Source organism: Stenella coeruleoalba (assembly GCF_951394435.1).
Source record: "Stenella coeruleoalba genome assembly, chromosome: 1".
NCBI classification, from domain to species: Eukaryota; Metazoa; Chordata; class Mammalia; order Artiodactyla; family Delphinidae; genus Stenella; species Stenella coeruleoalba.
Window position 1 is genome coordinate 60,180,058 of NC_137169.1, and position 19,411 is coordinate 60,199,468.

General features: G+C 31.9%; 1 protein-coding gene across 2 annotated transcripts in view; it reads left to right on the plus strand.

Moving 5' to 3' along the window:
* LOC307182241 (leucine-rich repeat-containing protein 7-like) overlaps positions 1-12,114 on the plus strand; it is a 395,705-nt gene extending 383,591 nt beyond the window's left edge. For both annotated transcript variants that reach the window (XM_079913466.1, XM_079913467.1), the window contains exons 13-17: positions 889-1,004; positions 4,551-4,620; positions 6,582-6,681; positions 8,964-9,088; positions 11,168-12,114. In XM_079913466.1, the coding sequence (XP_079769592.1) occupies positions 889-1,004; positions 4,551-4,620; positions 6,582-6,681; positions 8,964-9,088; positions 11,168-11,509 (753 nt within the window). In that variant the 3' untranslated portion in view covers positions 11,510-12,114. The remainder of the gene's footprint in view (positions 1-888; positions 1,005-4,550; positions 4,621-6,581; positions 6,682-8,963; positions 9,089-11,167) is intronic.
* Positions 12,115-19,411: the final 7,297 nt, after the last annotated feature.

Consider the following 19,411-nt stretch of genomic DNA (forward strand, 5'->3'; position numbering starts at 1 on the left):
AATTATTTATTTGTTAATCATTCTTTTTTAAATGGCAAGTTATAAGTTTTTATATTTGACCCAGGAAATACATTTGATTTAAACACTGCTTGCCAAAAATAGTAATAAAATATTATAAATTAGTTCATGCTAAGGAATACAATTTTAACTAATCCAACTTATATATTTTGCTTTTAAAAACAATAAATAAATTTTGAAATAACTATACTTCCAGTTCTAAGTGAAAGTTTTTAATATAAATAAGTTGTTTAAAGTATCATGTTGCATAATTGTTTTAACTTCAGGATCCACCAAAATGGTCCATTAGCATTCATCTCTAAATGGGACTTCCATGTATTCATGTCAAGAAAAAACTGTGAAGTATATTTTCAATTTAACATTTTCTATTAAATGCTTTCATAATACAGGAACAATAATTCATATATCATTATTTAGAGACAAAAGTTATGAATAAAAATAAAAATACCATTGTAACATTAAATAAAACTAACTTTTCAAAGGAAATATCAACAATATTTCATTTTTGAGTATATATGATCTATTATAAACATAGCTTATTAGTACTTATTCAGATAGACAAAAACAATGTGATTTATGAAAACAATGAAGCTAACAAGTATTCTAATCATAAAATCAAAAAGAAAATTTTTCCTTCATAATATGTAAAAAAATATGAGATACACAGTCTTAATATCTAAAGGAATATATGTATTATAGACATATTTTAGAGAGTGAGATTATAAAAAATAAAACAATACACATATTGATAGTCTTTAAAGTGATAAAGAAATTTGTAAATTAATTAAATTACTTTATAAATTATAAATGTTAGTATAAAAATAGTTTACACTGTGATTCTTTACTTTTTTTTTCTTTTGTTACCCATAGATTGGAAGCTGTAAGAATGTAACAGTTATGTCTCTACGCTCCAATAAACTGGAATTTCTTCCTGAAGAGATTGGACAGATGCAGAAACTAAGAGTCTTAAATTTGAGTGACAACAGGTATTTCTGCAATATTTCACAATCACATATTAGTTATTTTCTAAAAGCAAATTATTGTTTCTTATCAATAATTTTGAAATTTTTTTCTGTATCTTATAAAGTATATGGAATGCAAATATTTATATAAGTATGCAAATATCCATTTAGAAAATGGCAGAAGCTAAATGGTTTTTAAACTGATACTTCAAACTTTTATTGTTTGATTATATAGAAACATATATTGTATATTAAACTTATGTAAAATTTATACACCCAAATTTATGTACCAAAACCCTCCCATATGCAGAAAGCATAATATTATGAAAACATGGAAAAATAATTGTAGTGAAAGTCTACAAAATTTATTAATAAAAATATGTCCACAGTTATGTATGTATGCATACATATATGTTTTCATGTATATATTTATGTCTCCAGTAAATTAACTGAGCTATGTATATACTGTCCACACCACCAGAACACTGGTGAGAATATTGCCAAGAAGCTAGTACTCAAAAGTCATGAGGTTTGCACATTATAGTAAAGACAACCAAATGGCTATTTAATCATGTTCTGAAAAGGATGAACAAAGAAAGGATAGGTCCTCTTCTTGTGACAAAGTTGTTATATTGGTGAATGGGTGAAAATGCTGTTCATCTTTATTTCTACCACAGTCGTCCTCAAATAGGAAAGGATAAAATCAATACTGACTAAAAATAACTTCTAAGAAGATAAAGTGATTGTGGATTAGAATAGACTACTTGAACTCTTTGTTTTCATTAAGTTTCAGTCAGATAAATGATAATATGAGACTGCAACAAAACTAACAAAGATTAGCTTTTATGGAATCACAGAGAATGTTCAGATTCTAAGGTTTCACTAAGTGTGGGAGTTGTCATTTGTTTGTTGGTTTGTCTAAGAAAAAACTACTAATGTGAATTTCAAAAACCATTCACTTAGTAGCTTAAAATATTCCATGTAAGAAATAAAATCTTTTTTTAAAGGCTTTGGAATTTTTTTTTTTTTAAAATCAAGGTGACATGGAAGCTTCATAGCTTGGTGCATCAAGAGTAATTCATGTCAAATCAACCCCATTTCTTGTTTTGACTCTTAACCTACAAGATAATGAAGGAAATGCATTAAATGTTGTGCCCAACTTTCAGTAAGACATTTTTCAGAATTTTCTAATTATATTCTTGTGAATAAGATTAGAAACATGGTCGTAGAGATACCATAAGAGATGGATTCTAGTGGATTCAATTACAGTCCCCAGTGGAACCAAGCTTCATTATTGTCAACCTGGAGGGAGGGTTTTCATGGTGAGCTGGAAGTCTCTCCTAAATACTTCGTCTGCTCAAATTTTATACATTAATACTTTACATGATGATATGGAAAATATGCTTACAAAATATTTTTAAATGACCCATAGTTAGGACTCCTAATGGAGTTATTTATCCAACAAATATAGCACATGTGAGTATGTACCATAGGACAACACATTGCTAAATGCCAATGCAAAAGATTTTAATAAGACATTGAGAATCTCATAATAGTAGGAGTTTAAAATACTTCATCTGGCCAGAAATATAAGCTAGTTTGTCTTCTAATACAGTGATTGGAACATAGTATAGAGCCAAATTAATATTTTTAAATTGATGAATTAATCAATGAATCTTAACCTGAGATTAAAATCAACATTCAGTCAAAGCTGAGGCTAAAGTTGAACATCACTGTCAGAGAAAAAACTGCTTGCATAAAAGATTAAATATTAAATGTTATCCAAAAGTCATGATTATTCCAATTTTATATTTAAAATGTAATAAATTTTAGAAGTTCGTCATTATAGTTCAGGAACAATGATTCTTTTACACTGTCAACTGTAAGATTGCTCCTGTGATCAATACACCACACAGTTATGATACTAAATAAATGCTCACTTTCAATGGTGGTCACTGGAAGAACAAGGAAAAATGAAGGTAACATCCTTTTCTGACAGTTTCTTTCCATACTCTACATTTATGATTTGACTGATGATTTATCATGGATATTGTATATGATTCTGGACAGTTTTCCCCTCATGTAATTTTTATGTGGCAGAATTGATATTCTACTTTTAATTCATCTCCACATGATGTAAAAACTTCTCCTCATAACACATTACTTCATAATTTCTGACTTAAATTAAATAACTAAAAAATTAGAAAACTTTAATGGACAGTTTGGTTTAATGTTATAAATGCTAGTATAAAAAATAATTATATTAAAAATAATTGTGATATAATTTAATCCCTGTTATTCTTTATATACTTATTTATGTTTTACAAGTTTCTGTTAGCTCAGAAAGGTTATTATATCCTTCCTAAACTTACCTAGCTAATACACTCTGTTGATATGTTTCTTGGCTTGTCAATATCTTTTCATATTTATTAAATTATTTGATAGTGCTTAATTGCTTTTGCATATACAATTAACTGCTTCCACAATCCTTATTAATTATTATAACATTTTCCACTTCTGTTCTCAAAATATATTTATTCATCATTTGACTGATTGAATTCCAACATATTAAAGAATTTCAAAGAAATTATCATTCCAAGTCATATCTAAAATATTTGTATTCAAAAGTGAACATGCAGAAAATAACAATAAATTCATTGGTGTGCCTTGTTTGTATTATTCACTCTGTTGACTAGCTATGGTGGTAACCCAAGTAATGACAATATATTGATCATACACAATTTCAGGGATATCATACAGTATGTTGAAGCAGACAGTTGGTGATTTGGCCCTCCACAGGCTGAAGCCAAACCTAAATAGATAATTTTGATTGAATACCAAGGCTGATGCCAACTTTACTTATCTCAAAATGCTATTTTTAAAGATTCCCTCTTTGAATATCTATTACACAATATATGAAGGGTGAAAGAACAAAAGGACACACTTTCAGGAGCTGTAAATTCCTTTCGAGGTAAGGTGGAAATGGCCTCTTGCCCTCATAGAGCCTACAATTTTATGGGGATAACAGACAGTAAAAAAATAACCACAAAACTAAACAAAAAATTACAAACTGTGATATGTTCCATGAAAGTGCTTTGAGACTAAACTGGTGAAAGAAATTTAAATGAAGAGTCAAGAAAAGCTTTGAGGAACTGACATTTAAGCTGAGAGCTAAAGAATATGTGGAATTTTAGTTAAGTGAAGTATGGAAGAAAGAATATTCCAGACAGAAGAAAAGAGCTTGGCTAATCCTCAGAGTAGGCTGATAGAAGGCCAGTGGAACTAATGGGACTGTCAGGAAAAGAGTAACAAAGAAGCTCTGGAGAGGTTTTAGAGGACCAGATCTTATAAGGTCTGACAAGGCGTGTTAACAATTTTCAGTTTTATCCTAGCATTTGAAGAGTTGTAAACTCGAGATTTTCACTTTTAAAAGCTTGCTCAGGCTACTCAATGGAGAAAGAAGTAGAGAGAAGAATGAAACAAATAAGTTACAGTATTTTAAAAAATTCTTCATAAAAATGAAATTTATCCATCTTCACCCATGCTATTAGACTTTTCTTATTTTTGCAGATTGAAGAATTTACCATTCTCATTTACCAAACTTAAGGAGCTTGCAGCTTTGTGGCTTTCTGACAATCAGGTAAAAATTTTTATTATCTGATTTATTTTGTTTATTCAAATGAACTACAGTTGAAACTTTGAATTGCTAACTTATTCCCAATAGGTACCTTTGACAATCACTGCAAAATATAGATTCTTTATCCCCTGGAGGAGAGATTTTTGTAAAGGTAATAATTCAAATAAGTATTTCATTGCTGTGGACAAACAGTACTGTAGTTCTCACCCCTTTTAAATGCTTCAATCTAGCTTCTACTTCATTCTCAGAGACCTAATACACAAAATGATCATTTTTCTAGGTGGTATATACATGTCCTCAGAGGATGTACTTTAATTATACCTCTGAAGGTAAAGAATAAGAAATCATTACCACAATTCCCACAAGAGGGAATTATTATCCTCCATGTTCCTTTTGTGTGTGTGTGTGTGTGTGTGTGTGTGTGTGTGTGTGTGCTTTTAATTATAATCAACTTAATTCTAAAACTTTATTCAAAAAATTTGTGATGTCTTTTGTTGCTATTACCAGTGTCTTCTGTGAAATTGTTTTGATATTAACTCTTATACTTATGAAAATAGATTATAATAGAATTAGTAATTGAGTGTTAATGAATAATTTTATTAACTGGAAAATAAAAAGAAATAGTTGAAGACATCTGATTTGCCACCAGAAAAACTGGTGATAGACGATTTTGACATAGTTTATTTTTCTTCTTTTTACTTTTTTCTTGTAATCCTAAAATTTTAAAACATCCTATCCCAAAATATGAATTACCAAGTGAAAACAAATCATCTTGGTTTTAGTTTGTTATGATTATTTTCTGAGCATAAAAACAGCATTACTGGTAAATGAATTGTTCAGACATAGGTATTGAGCTACTTTTGTAAAAAATTAAAATAAACTTCTACAAAATGTGAAATATAAGTGTGAGAATAATGTTTGTATTCCTACAGTCATTACAGCACTTTCTTCCATCTACTAAAAAAAATTAGATTGTCATTCAAATTCAAGTCTTACCAATGGACTGTAGATTTTTCAAAGCATCAATATATCATTATAAATAAATCATTTCTGGAATCAACGTGAACTATGCTAATGGAACAGTATTTTCTACAGTCTTGCATTGTAAAAAAACATCCCCTAATGTCATGATTTATTATTCTTGTGGGAGAATGAACAGAACAGTGGCTGCACCATTTAGCTTTTATTTAGAACAGCGATTTAATGTGTTTCTGACTTAGTTTCATGAGACAAGTTGGTATCCCAAATCCCCCTTGTGCTTCACTCTTATTAATAAATGTCATGAAATAAGTGTATTTTAAAACATTAAATAATATGATTATTTCCAATATGTTTTATAAAAATAGCATATAACATAAAAGTTCTAAAAAATACCTTCATAAATAGTATTTCTGAAATAAAATTAATAATAGAGAATTAAATGTTACCATCCATAGGTAAATATATTGTGATATATCAAATACAAGGATTGTTGCTTATGTGTATGTGGACCCTGTCTTTGGTTACAAAAATTTCTTTAAAATAAATGCTTATGTTTTAACCTAATTAAATTCATAGATGATCTTGTATAGTATAAATTTGATAGCAAATTCCATTTATATTTTAGGGCAACAGTTCATGAAAATATAGGACTATACCAAAAGTTTACTTAGTTGAAACAGTTTGACATATTTTGGTCTCTTCAAGATCAAAACTGGCATTACTCAATGAAGATGAATAGGTCTTGTAAAAGAATGTACTAAAGAAAAAGAAAATCTCATTATGAAAACCTTAGAATTTCAAAATATTCCTCTACAATAGTCTTATTTTATGTTATACTTTCTTATTTCATTACCTTTTTCCTTACTTTTCTTTAACTGTTCATTCAGCACAGTGCGTCCAGACTATTGACCTTTATGCTATATAAAAGAAATATTCTTTATACTTCCAATCTTATTAATCTAATTTATGTCCTTTGCTTCCAGTCCAAAGCCCTTATCCCTTTACAAACTGAAGCCCATCCAGAAACAAAGCAAAGAGTATTGACTAACTACATGTTTCCACAGCAACCTCGTGGTGATGAAGGTAAACAGTCAGTAGAAATTTCTCCTATGCTTGTATGATTATGAATAAAAGGGATTAATTTTATTCTAATCTCTGGCCAATAGTGGCACATGGGCAAGACACATAATTACATGACACACATAAATCATTTGGGGGTTAACTCTAAGCAACTCTAATTATCTTCCATACTGTAATATTCTAAGTAAGATTTCAAAAACATAACTCTTCCTCTTTATATCTGTCATGAAAATAATGTTGACTTTTAGGAGCGACATCTTTTCTTGGTGGATTGCAAAACCCAGGACTAGTTAACCAAAGGTGATACCTAGCCAGTTGAAATGAGCTAAGAAGAGTCAGATCTTAAGGAAGATAAGTTGGTTTATTTCCTGCATTCACTAATTTTATGAACACAATTTAAACATTTAGTCCTGATCTCAGGCCCCAAATTATTTCATGTTAAGAGTCAACCGTAAAGAGATGACTTGCAAATGACTAATTTTTCAAGTTGAGTTTTCCTAAACAATGTCAGCAATTATGATAGGAATAATTTTTGAAAAACTTAAACCTTTTTCAATAATAAAATTTTCTCTTCTATGATCACATTACTCATAAAATGTTTAAAGGAGCTTTATCCTTTACCATTTGAAATTCAGCACAGGCCCCTTAGCTCAAGCCAGCACAGGCTGTCATGCACATTTACCACAGTCTAACAGTAATAGTAATTCTTGAAAGAGTAAACCCACTTTAATCCACCCATGGATTAAATCCACCCAACCCTTTTAAAAGAGACCAACTTTTAAAAGAAACTATTTGCTTATGTAGTTCTTATTTTCAGGATAATTATAATAAATGTCTTTAGGTTTTTTTACTTAAAAAGGGAAATGAATCATTTTGAAATGTTTTAGGATATTTTCATTCAAATTTTGACTTACAGAAGTAGAAAAAGGAAAGATCATATATATTTTTCAGGCTTCAGTAAAATTGATCTTTTGAATTTATGAAAGAAATGCCACTGTGTTTACATAGGGTATAACAAGAGTCTTAAATAAGGATTATGTTTTATTCATGCAACTTTACTTACATTTTCATTTTAATATCCCTAGATTAACAAAATATTTCATTTTGAAAGGCTATAGGGGAAAATGAAAAGTGTCTCATATTTTCTGGCCATTTCTGAGATCTAGTCTGACAGATTAAATCCCTAAATTGTTCCATGGAATGAGGTAGATCTAGTTAGGTAAGATGTGATGTTAAGGAATTAGCCTAGTTTGTTTCACTTTGTTTTCCTTTGAGGAAAGCAGAGTTGGTAACAGAAAAGTTTTCTTGAAATTTAAACAAGTCACCCTTTGGTTTTTCAAGCAGAAGTGTAATGAGTGAATTTGCAGAAATCCTTGCAACACACAAAGTTTTATATAATAAAGGTTATCCTTTGGGAAGTGCTTTTATTGCATTTTCATGTGATCTTCACAGGATTGTTGCAAAGAAGATATTACCATTAACCAACATGTAAATTAAAGATTGATAAGCCATTTCCTTTCCCTGTTAATTTGAGACACATTTAGATTAATTGAGACCTGAATGTTAAAGACTATTTTCCAAATGTTTTTTTACCATAAAACCAAGCACCACTACATTGCCCCCTACCAGACACACAAAAGAACAACAACAAGAAAGGTTGCAATCTTGGACAGTTTATTGCAAAACCAAAGTTATGTAGTACCTTTTATAACATCCTAATAGCATTTAGTGGTTACAGTTATGGACTCTATAATCACACAGTCATGGTATAGAATCCTGCATTGTCCGTGGAGAAGCTGCATGGCTTTGAACAAGTTTCTTAAAACTCAGCTATAGTTTTCTCATTATTAAATTGAGGATTATATTACTTCTACCATGGTGCTGTTTTGAAGATTAAAAGAGATAATGGTTTAAAATACCTAATTCAGCTCTATTATCATAATTAGGTTATGGAGAGCTCATTCTCTACACTGGAAAACTTCTCTACCCCAATATATAATTAATGTATACTTAAGAAAGCTGAATGTGAGTTAAGATGTTAAAAGACTATGTAACAAATATGAGGGGAATATTTTCCCTCTTTTTCTTTCTTTCCTTCTTTCTCTTTCTTTCTTTCCCTCTTTACTTCTTTCTTTCTTTCTGTTTCTTTATTTTTCCTTTTCTTTTTTTCTCTTTGTATTTGTTTTTAGTACCTATCACCATTTTTCGTATAGCGTACTAAGCTCTGTTAAATAACAATTTATGTTTTTTAAAAAAAGCAATAACACTTTGGAATCTAACTGTAGATTTCCAGTCAGACAGTGACAGCTTTAACCCTACACTGTGGGAAGAACAGAGACAACAACGCATGACTGTTGCCTTTGAATTTGAAGAAAAAAAGGAAGATGATGAAAATGCTGGGAAAGTTAAGGTGAACCTTTTAATTTTTGTTTCCTCTTTCTTCTCATTATTTTTATTTGTTCATTGTTATTATTCAAATAGCCTTTGGGACTAATTGACTGACCTCTGCTAGAAGGTCAGATACATCTTAAAGTCTCATGGTGATACCTTTCATTATAGCAGGATGATGATTTTGGAAGCACTTTTGTGCTTCGGAATGAGACTAACATCCTGACTGAGCAAATTTCATATGCCACCCCATCTTACAGAATAACAACATGAAAGAGATTCAAGCTGAGAGAAAGCCAAAAAAAAAAAAACCTAAAAATCAAACACAAAAGTCTGGGTGATGGGCTTCACCTTATTACCTCTTTGAAACACTGAAATGTGTTTTTTTAAAATCACTGATCAAGGCAAGGCATCATGCAGACTGTGTGAAGCCAAAATACACATTTATGAAAGAACCAATGGATTAATATATTACATTGGCATTAAAATCTCAGAAAGATTCTATGTCTCTGGAATATTTGAAAAGACTTTATGAGTTTTCTTAAGTGTGAGGACAAGTTTTAATGAAGGTAAGAGCCTAAGAGTAGGTGATGTCCCTTAGGGAAAATTACTTAAAATTTTTCACCTTAAAGCATATTTTTAAAAATGCTTTATTGGCACTAATCTAAGTCAAGTAACAAGGTCAGAATTTTAAAATCTGTATTTTTACATTATATAAATTTGAAAATAACAGAATTTATATGGATTATATCAACATCAGGTCTTCATGTTATCATCATGGCAACATCTTGAATCTCTCATCAATTTTTTATGGTATTATTTTTGCACTTTTTCCATCATGGATACTAACAGCTCTCACCCTTAGTGACTAATTACATAAGTAATTGTATATGCATCCTATTAATAGATCTGGATTGTGTGATGTGTTCTTTTCTATCCCCTCATTCCCACATTTTCTAAACTTTTTTCTTAAACCAGCATACTCTAGAACCTTACTGGAATTAGTAAGGTAATTGACAAAGCCTACCTATTTCATTGTGGAGAAACCAAAATGGATTCCCAAATCAAAATGACAATTTTGTTAAAGATTTGGACTTAAAAAAATGTTTCTAAATGGTTGATTAGTGCTATCTAATAACCAAAGAGACATTTTTTAACTAAAAATAAACAAAAAAAGATCTTTAGAACATTTCAGTTCTTCTTGTAAGGACTTTATATGTTAAATCCAGAACCAATGGATGATGCATTCTATACTGGACCTCTGATTCATTCTTTTACTTCATTGAATGTCAAAAACTACATACTTCTTCCTAAAAAGAAACCTATATTCAAAGGCTCCAAGAAGAAAAGAGTGCATTTAATACTGGTATATGTGTCATTGAAAGCATAAAATATAGCAAATGCAAACAGACATTTAGAAGCCCTGTTTGTGTGTTATGTGATCAAGTTTGATTATAATTAGAGTAGGTTCATTATACTTTAGAGTACATTTTCTCTATGTTTATTTATATTTGATTTATTTTATATATTGGTGAAATAATATGTGTTTCCAAAGTCTCAAACTACTTGGTTTTGACCAATTTGAGTATTTCCAATGCCATTGGCTATTGGACAAATTAGAACACAAACAAATGTCTAAATAAATCATCATGGAAGTATGATGATGAATGGAATATGCTGAAATCTTGCACTAAATTAATTATACTTTTCTGGCTCATTACATGTACATTAAATTTAGTACCATTTTACCTTTAATTTACATAAAATTTTAAAGGGAACCACTGACCTATTGCATCAACTTCCAAATAGACTAGAGTATAATGCCCTACTTATAATGTGTTCAGTGTATGAAAGTATGAAAGTTTAGTTTAGTTTAGTTTAGTATGAAAGCTGCATTGTGTGAAGAAATTGTGACCCTTTAGCTTCATATGATATTGGTACTGTTTTATTACATAGAATTAAAACTAATTTTCTGATGGTTGTTTTAAATGCATTACCCAGAATGAAAAAAAAATATATCAAGAATAGAAAAATGATAAAGTGAAAGTTTTGCTACAGTGCTCCTCTTTCTCCCAGAAAATGGAGATTCCTTCTCCCACAGGATCACTCCTGCCAAGCCCCCTGGGAAAGGGGCCAGCGTGGGATTACTCTCCAACCTGCCAGACTGTCTGGCGATTGCTGCACACCATGGGCCAGGTGTGATCAGCAGATCCAAGATATGCCCGTCCCCCAGAATGACCCACAGCTGGCATGGGGTTGTATAAGTGGCCTCCAGCAGGAAAGGAGCATGTGTACTCCATTGCCAGTTGCAGCACAATCCACCACTCTTCCCTCTCTAAGTGGCAGACAGGTAGGCCTAGGTGTTTGGGGTAGGAGAATCCCTTACGTAGAGGCAACCTTGGAACAGTGGTTTATGGGGTATGTTCTGCATGATTTGGGGTAAGAAATGTTGATCATATAGAAATCTTTCAATTGCCAGTGTTTGATCCCAGTTTAATTTTCTATTCATTGACATTGGCAATGGGGTGGGGAGAACTGAGCCAGAGGGGGAGGGAACATCGATATGATGTGCCTACTGGTGGGATATCTGGCATGGTTTTTAAGTTGGGTGCTTCATTTTTATTTATGTTTTTATTTTTCAAGATTTTTATTTAAAGTGTGGGAATACCAATAGTCGGGCAGAATGTTGATGACACTACTGATGCAATCTAAATTGTCCCCAGACATACACACATTTTTTTGTAATATCAATTCTGAGGGAGATTAAATAACTAAAACTTGATTCTAAAACAGCATGAGATTTGAATTGAAATTTGCTGAGAGTGGACTTTGAGCACAAAGATGGACATCTGTTGAAAAGCATCAATTTCCTTTTAATTTGAAGGCACAGATGATGAGAATTCCTGTAAGAGAAGATTGGCCCGGGAATTCTGGCAGATAGGGCTTCCTTATCTCAGTGGGTGGGGTATTGAAGAGTTTAATGAAAAAAAATCTTAATGGGATGTGGAAGAACACTACATATTTTGTAAACCTTATCCACATGTAATGGACTACATTCTTATTCTGTGTGTATATTCTTTCTACAATATATGGCAAGTTGAGAATCCTAACTAAAACTGCTATAGGTTTCCTTTCTATGTAAAATGTTCCAATTAATTCCTAGAATAAGATATTTAACAATTAATAACCAAAGCATTAACTATTATTTCTCTTACTGGAATTTACAATCAAATCAAATGATAATTTAATCATTATATAAGAAAAACATAGTTCTTTGTGAATTCAAGGTATCACTTCTAAATGCCCTAACTATTAACATTACTTCTTTCTTCATTGCTAAATCTTTGGGAGTCTCCAACATCTTGCAGCTACTATTTGCATTTACTGCACTTTCTTAAGATCTGAGATATATAGAATGTTGTGAAACACTTCTATTTTCCAAAATAAAATAACATTTCAGTAAAAATATTGGACTTTAATAAAATGTACCTGTAAAATGAGCAAATACTTTATGGTGAGTGATAAACACAACATTTTGGTAAGAACATAATTGACAAATTTTTCCCACCTATTACATATATCCTGTATTAGAATAAGGGAATATTTATAGCCTATATATTTAGCAATATAAAGAAACTAACTGGGCATTACTGGACTATTAATATAATTGTGTTTATGATCATAGTTATTCATTTCTGAAGCACTTCACACATGCATTGAAAAATAGAGAGGCAAAACAATCTGTAAAAGTGTATAAAATATGCTTTTAGAGAGCTTACGAACATAACAGAATTATAAAATACTATACTTTCATTTTTTTAATTATAAAATATTATGATAACTTTATGTTTTAAAAATTGAAATTATCTTATTTAACTCAATAAAATTCACACTTTAGATTTACACTATTTCTTCCACAAGATTGTACAAATATATGCTGCACCTATACCAGAGAATAGCTCTGAGCCAAGTAACACTTGCGAAGCATAAGCTTTGGAGTTAGACCTGAGGTTGAATATGGGCATTGATTCCTGTAGCTGTATCACCTTCAAGTAACTTACACCATCTGAGCCCGTGTTTTCCTTCTGTAAAATGGTAACAGATGCTACAAATGGGTTGTGAAATTAAAATGAGATTTAATTATAATTAATTATAGATTTTAATTAATATTATTAATTATAACTATTTATTATTCATTTATAATTAAATCCATATGGTAAATAATAAAATAAGTATTGTTTATTATATAAATAACTAACAATAATTAGTTTTATATATTCTTATAAAACACTTTGCATGGTGCCTATCACATGGCAGATAATGAGTAAATGATAGTTATTGCCGCATACAACCTGAAAAAAATCCAGTTACAGGTATTATAGTTAGACATATATATAATAAAACTAGATTGCCAAAGACTCCAGATTCAAAACATACATGAGAAGAATCTGATATTAGAAATAGTATCTAATCTCTGCATAGAAATTATACATTTTCAAGGGACTTCACATTTATTATCTCATTCGAGCTCTAGATTAACCCAAGATATTATCATTCCCATTTTACATGAGTAGAAACTGGACAGAAAGATTGTGGCTGATAGCTAGTTGGGGGTAAATCTGTGGCTTTAATTTGGGTCTTCTGACTCTAAGTCCAGTAAATTCTGCTAGTAGACTAGTGAATGGGAAGCAAGTAGCTTATTGTATAGGTGGAACAAATCCAAGTTTTATGAGACCTGAATTCAGCTTCCACAATTTGGAGAGGAGCCTCTTTAAGGAAAAGAATATAAAAGAACCATGTAAATACATAAGCAAGGCCCCTCACAAGGCTTTGGAAAGAGCCCATGCAGGTGACAGACCCTAAAGCTTAAGCTTCATTAGCTTAATGGCAAATCCACTTTTATTTCTACATTTAAATATTTTTACAGAGATAAAGTGCCCAAATACATTCTCATGATGTGACCAAAATATAACATTAACTTCCTTATAATATAACCAAAAAATATTGGTACCATGGCCATTAGCAAATAGCCCTCTGTGTCAGAAGGGACACAGCATCTACAAAAATTAGATTACATTACTTGATGTATTTAATTCTAAGAAAGAACACGTCCCAGGGGGCTTCCCTGGTTGTGCAGTGGTTAAGAATCCACCTGCCAATGCACGGGACATGGGTTCGAGCCCTGGTCCGGGAAGATCCCACATGCCGCGGAGCAACTAAGCCCGTGCGCCACAACTACTGGGCCTGTGCTCTAGAGCCCGCGAGCCACAACTACTGAAGCCCATGCACCTAGGGCCCGTGCTCTGCCATGAGAGAAGCCACCGCAATGAGAAGCCCGCGCACCACAACGAAGAGTAGCCCCCACTCACCGCAACTAGAGAAAGCCCATGTGCAGTAACCAAGACCCAACACAGCGAAAAATAAATAAATAAATAAATTTATAAAAAAAAAGAACACGTCCCATTTTTTGCCTTTGATTCAATTTAGAAGTGTAGTTTTAATATTGAGGATTGTTTAAGGTGTGTAGAATTTTAATTTAAGGACCTATTTGAAAGTTATTTTTCATTCATATTAAAAATTAAAAGATGTTCTTAATTGGCATAATAGTCACACCATTCTACAATTTACATTTTTTAAATGTAGTTTTTTGACTTTTAAGTCCTTTGATATCAAGGACTTTTAAACAAGTTCAACAATATAGTTTTTAAACTTAGATCAAATTTGTGATTAATATTTCTAATACCAATTTAAACAGCAGATCCAAGAATGCATTCATCCCAATGGATTTTGTCTAGCATGGCTATCATTCTTTTTATGTTTATTTAAGAATGCATTATAAAGTACCCTGAGATATACTTATATTACACTCTAACAACTTATACTTTTGTTTTTTTGGTAGTCTTTTTTTCTTGGGTTATATTTTTGTAGCTTTGTTTCTATATATTATTAACTTCATCCTATTTGTTTCAGCGTATTAAAGATTAAATTACATTTCAATGAGATTTACACTAACAAATTTATCTGGTTTTTCACCAGCTTCCCAAACATTTATTGGAAAAATAATTTTGTAACTTTAGTTCTGAAAGGAATGTTAAAAATCATCTAGTGAAGTCCAATCTCAGTATTTGACATGGACAGAGAGCCACAGGAAGATGAAATACTAGAATAACAAAGTTGGTGGATTTGCTAAAACTGCAGATGAGCAAAAGTGTTTGAATTCATATTTATAATCCTCAGATCTATATCACTATCATATTTTCTTACATCCCATGTGTTACATAGGTGTGGAGGGGGTGGGTATGTGTGTGCCCCACCCTCTTTCTCTTTTTATCTCTCATCCCCCTCTTTCTTCTTCCCCTTTCAGCTTCTCTTCCACCTCTGCCCTCCCCCAACGCACCCTCACATACACTTTCCCCAACACATACTCACCACGATCACATAAATCATTCCATTTTGTAAAGTTGGTTCTACTCAGATTCAAAAAGACATAACTATTGGAATAAACCAAGCCAAGTAAATATGCCCCTTATTTTTCCTCCCACTCCATTTTAATCAGCCTGGATAATTTGTATCTATTCCATTTTAAGTATATTTTAAGTACTCTGAAGGTGGGATATTCTGTATGGAATGTCTCATATTTTCTCTCTCTGAATTAAATGTGAAGAATAGTAATATATATATATATATATATATATTCCCTAAGTCAGATTGAGACACCAAAAATGAATTGAAGAATAGAAATAGGGCTTCCCTGGTGGCGCAGTGGTTGAGAGTCCGCCTGCCGATGCATGGCACATGGGTTCGTGCCCCGGTCCGGGAAGATCCCACATGCCGCGGAGCCGCTGGGCCCATGAGCCATGGCTGCTGAGCCTGGGCGTCCAGAGCCTGTGCTCCGCAACGGGAGAGGCCACAACAGTGAGAAGCCCGCGTACCGCAAAAAAAAAAAAAAAAAAAAAAAAAAAAAAGAATAGAAATAAGTCTCTGGATAAGTATAAGCCCAAATTTACATATTTACCTAGAATATCCTAGACAATGTTCTCAATTTTTTATTTCTCTTTATTGTAAGATGTAACCTATAAAGCATGTTACTTTATTATGGTAAAAACTAAATATAAAAGCCTCCTTGAAGGATTTTTTTTTTTTTAGTTATTAACAAGAATTAGCTACCCTACCTTTTGATGTAACATGCTAATTAACACAGAGCTGGTGCATATTTGATCAGATACTGTCAACTCCCCATTTTTTAATACATGATAACTCACTTGTAAATCTTTTGGGGTCTTCTCCCATCACCTGCATTGATATTCCAAAGATATTTTTAATGTCAAAATGATTCTTTTTAAATAATTAAGATAAGTAAGGGAACAGCCTCTAAAGTATAAAAGCAGCTGATAGTAACTTGATTAAATTTTTCAGAGATTACCAATCACTTAAGTGTTTGACCTACTGCTATTTCAACCATCTATAGAGTAGACCTAAACATAAGATATAATCCAAAAATTGTTTTTAATCTAGAAAGGTGGCCAGGGGTGGGGAGAAGTCCAGGAGGCAGAATGTGAAAAGAACACTATGTGTTCTACTCTACAACACAGTTTTTCAGCCAACTCAACACTCACTATATTGCATTTGGTTATACTACTGCACATAAAATGGAGTAGTTTTGTGAACATGCTTGCTGAAGGTATTTTTATGTTAAATTTCTTTTTACAAACTTCTAGGTTGAAATAAACCTAAAACGATATCCAACTCCTTACCCAGAGGATTTAAAGAATATGGTAAAATCTGTTCAAAATCTGGTGGGTAAGCCAAGCCATGGAGTGCGTGTTGAGAATTCAAATCCAACTGCTAACACGGAGCAAACTGTGAAAGAAAAATACGAACACAAGTGGCCTGTAGCCCCAAAGGAGATTACAGTGGAGGTATTTCAAGGTTATTGGTAATTGCCAGTGTGGTTTGGATTTTTTGGAATTACTAAATGATATGTTTTTTTAACTGAACAAATCTTCCTTGATAAGTGCATTTTTTCCTAATGTATAAATGAGTCTCTCTACTCTTCCAAACTATGAGGGTTGCATTTAATAAATGCACCTTCATGGTGTAAAATCATTAATACAGCTCCAAAAGTTCCAATACACACAGAAGGAATAATTCGCTCACCAAGTTAGGCCTGGCCAGTAAGTGCATTAAATCATTTTCTTGATATTCCTTTGACTACCCCAAACTTTTATTGTATGAGTCATTAGAAAAACCTAAATGAAGTTTTATTATTATTATGCAAATATCAGTAAAATTCTTGATCAGATTTAGAGCCAATTTTTAAAAATGTTTTTGTGTTTGGGTTACACCCTTTATAGGAAACACTACTATATAAAAAGGGGCAATAACTTTGAAATTTAGCTTTACAGAATCTAATATGAAGCTTAGTTTCTATATTTTAGAATGAATTAGATATTTATCCTTATCAATTTGTGTGGTCTGAAAAGAATTCAACTACATTTATGCCACCTCTGTACTATTTCATCTACTCTTCAGCTAATTTGGTTATCATCTTTTAATCTTCATTAGAAACATAATTGATATGAGTACATCTAGAAGTTCCTATACCTACTGCTCAAAAATCTAGGTTGACAAAACTCTTTTACAAATCTGCGTTCAAAGCATCAGTTTTTTGCATTAAGCACCAACTGTATATTTAGCACTGTGCTAAACACTGTGAGAGAGAGTAAAGAAATATGAAATGTGTGAAGAGTCTCCAAATAATTGAGAGCCTAGCCAGGTAAACTTAACACAGATGAAGCCATTAGAGAATGTATTATATAAAACATGATAACATCCTTGGTTGTGTGATGGAGAATATAATACTCTAAGAAAATGGAGTGATAAGCAGTCACTGCCAATCACTTTAAAAGTTATGTGAAATGCTTAAGATTGAACTGCATATTAAAGATTAGGTGATTCTTTTAAAGTCAAAAAGAGAAGAAGGCATTCTAGGCGAAGAGAAAAGAAAGCTTAAGCAAAAATAAGCGTGGTGTGCATATCTGCCAGTGGAAGTACAAGCCTGACCCAAAAGAGAGGAATATAGCTGGATATCTAGGGAAGAAAATTTAAGTAAATATTTATTTTCATTGCTTTTTTCATTTTGCTTATAAAACTCATATTATTGTACTTTTTCATCTCTAAAACATTACAGATATACTATAGCAAAGCAACATACTTTTCTTTTATCTCTAAGATACTGCAATAATATAAAAAGGAGGAAAACTAATATTTAGTGGGTACACCCTAAATACACATACACTTTATATTTATATCTCATGTCATCACAGTTTAACATCAAGATAACTGTAAGGTCATGATAACCCACAAACTGAATAACTACTGCAAAATACGTAGATCCTAGAATTGCTTAATACAGGGATGGGAGAGATGAGACAAAGAAAAGATGGCTTTGGTCATGAATTTAATAATATCTCAATAGTAAAAAAAATCTTAAAATTGTCCCACAAGCACTTCAAACTTAACAAATCCAAATTAATTTTAATGTTTCCTCCTCAAACCTCCTTCTGCTTCAGTATAATTGGTCTTGATCTCAGCTGGCACCATTATCTACCGGTTCACTCAAGCTAGAAATTTGGGAGGCATCTTGATTTCTTCTTCCTTTTTGCTCCCCACTCCCTGCCCCTTCCAATCACTAACTCCTATACATTTTCATCTAGTGTATCTCCTCTATCTCTTCAGGTCCTCAACTCTGTCCTGCATTTCTGTAAAAACTGTCAATTTCTTGGCTTACCTTGTCCCAAGCCCCCCATTGCCTTGCTAATGATCTTTTTAAACACACATCTAATCTTGTCCTCCTTAAAAAAAACACTATAGTGACTTTGTATTGCCTATCTAATCTTCTTAATTTGCTAAAGTAGCCAAGCTAAGTAAGATTGAAGCTCAACTTTCAGCTTCATATTTATTTCTATGATTCGCTCCACTCTTTCTTAGTTTTCTTCATCTACTAGCCTTTTCCACTTGAATAGAAATTTCACTGATAATATCAATATTTTTTCTAAAATTGAGATGTTAGATCTTCTATGCCCAACTTTTAGCCATCCTAGGGCTAGGAGATGTCCTTTTCTGTATCATCCTTCCTTCTCATTACTGCGTCCAAATTAAGGGGCCCTAATTCTATTCTACTTCCAGATATAATAAATACAAATAACTAAGTGTCTAGCTGATCAGTGTATACTATGCATTTTTATTATATGTTTTACCTGTGCCTGCCATTTTTGGGTCATCATTATTTAGATCATGCTACCAAGAAGGTGAAAGAGGGTGTCACACACTGTATGACATATTT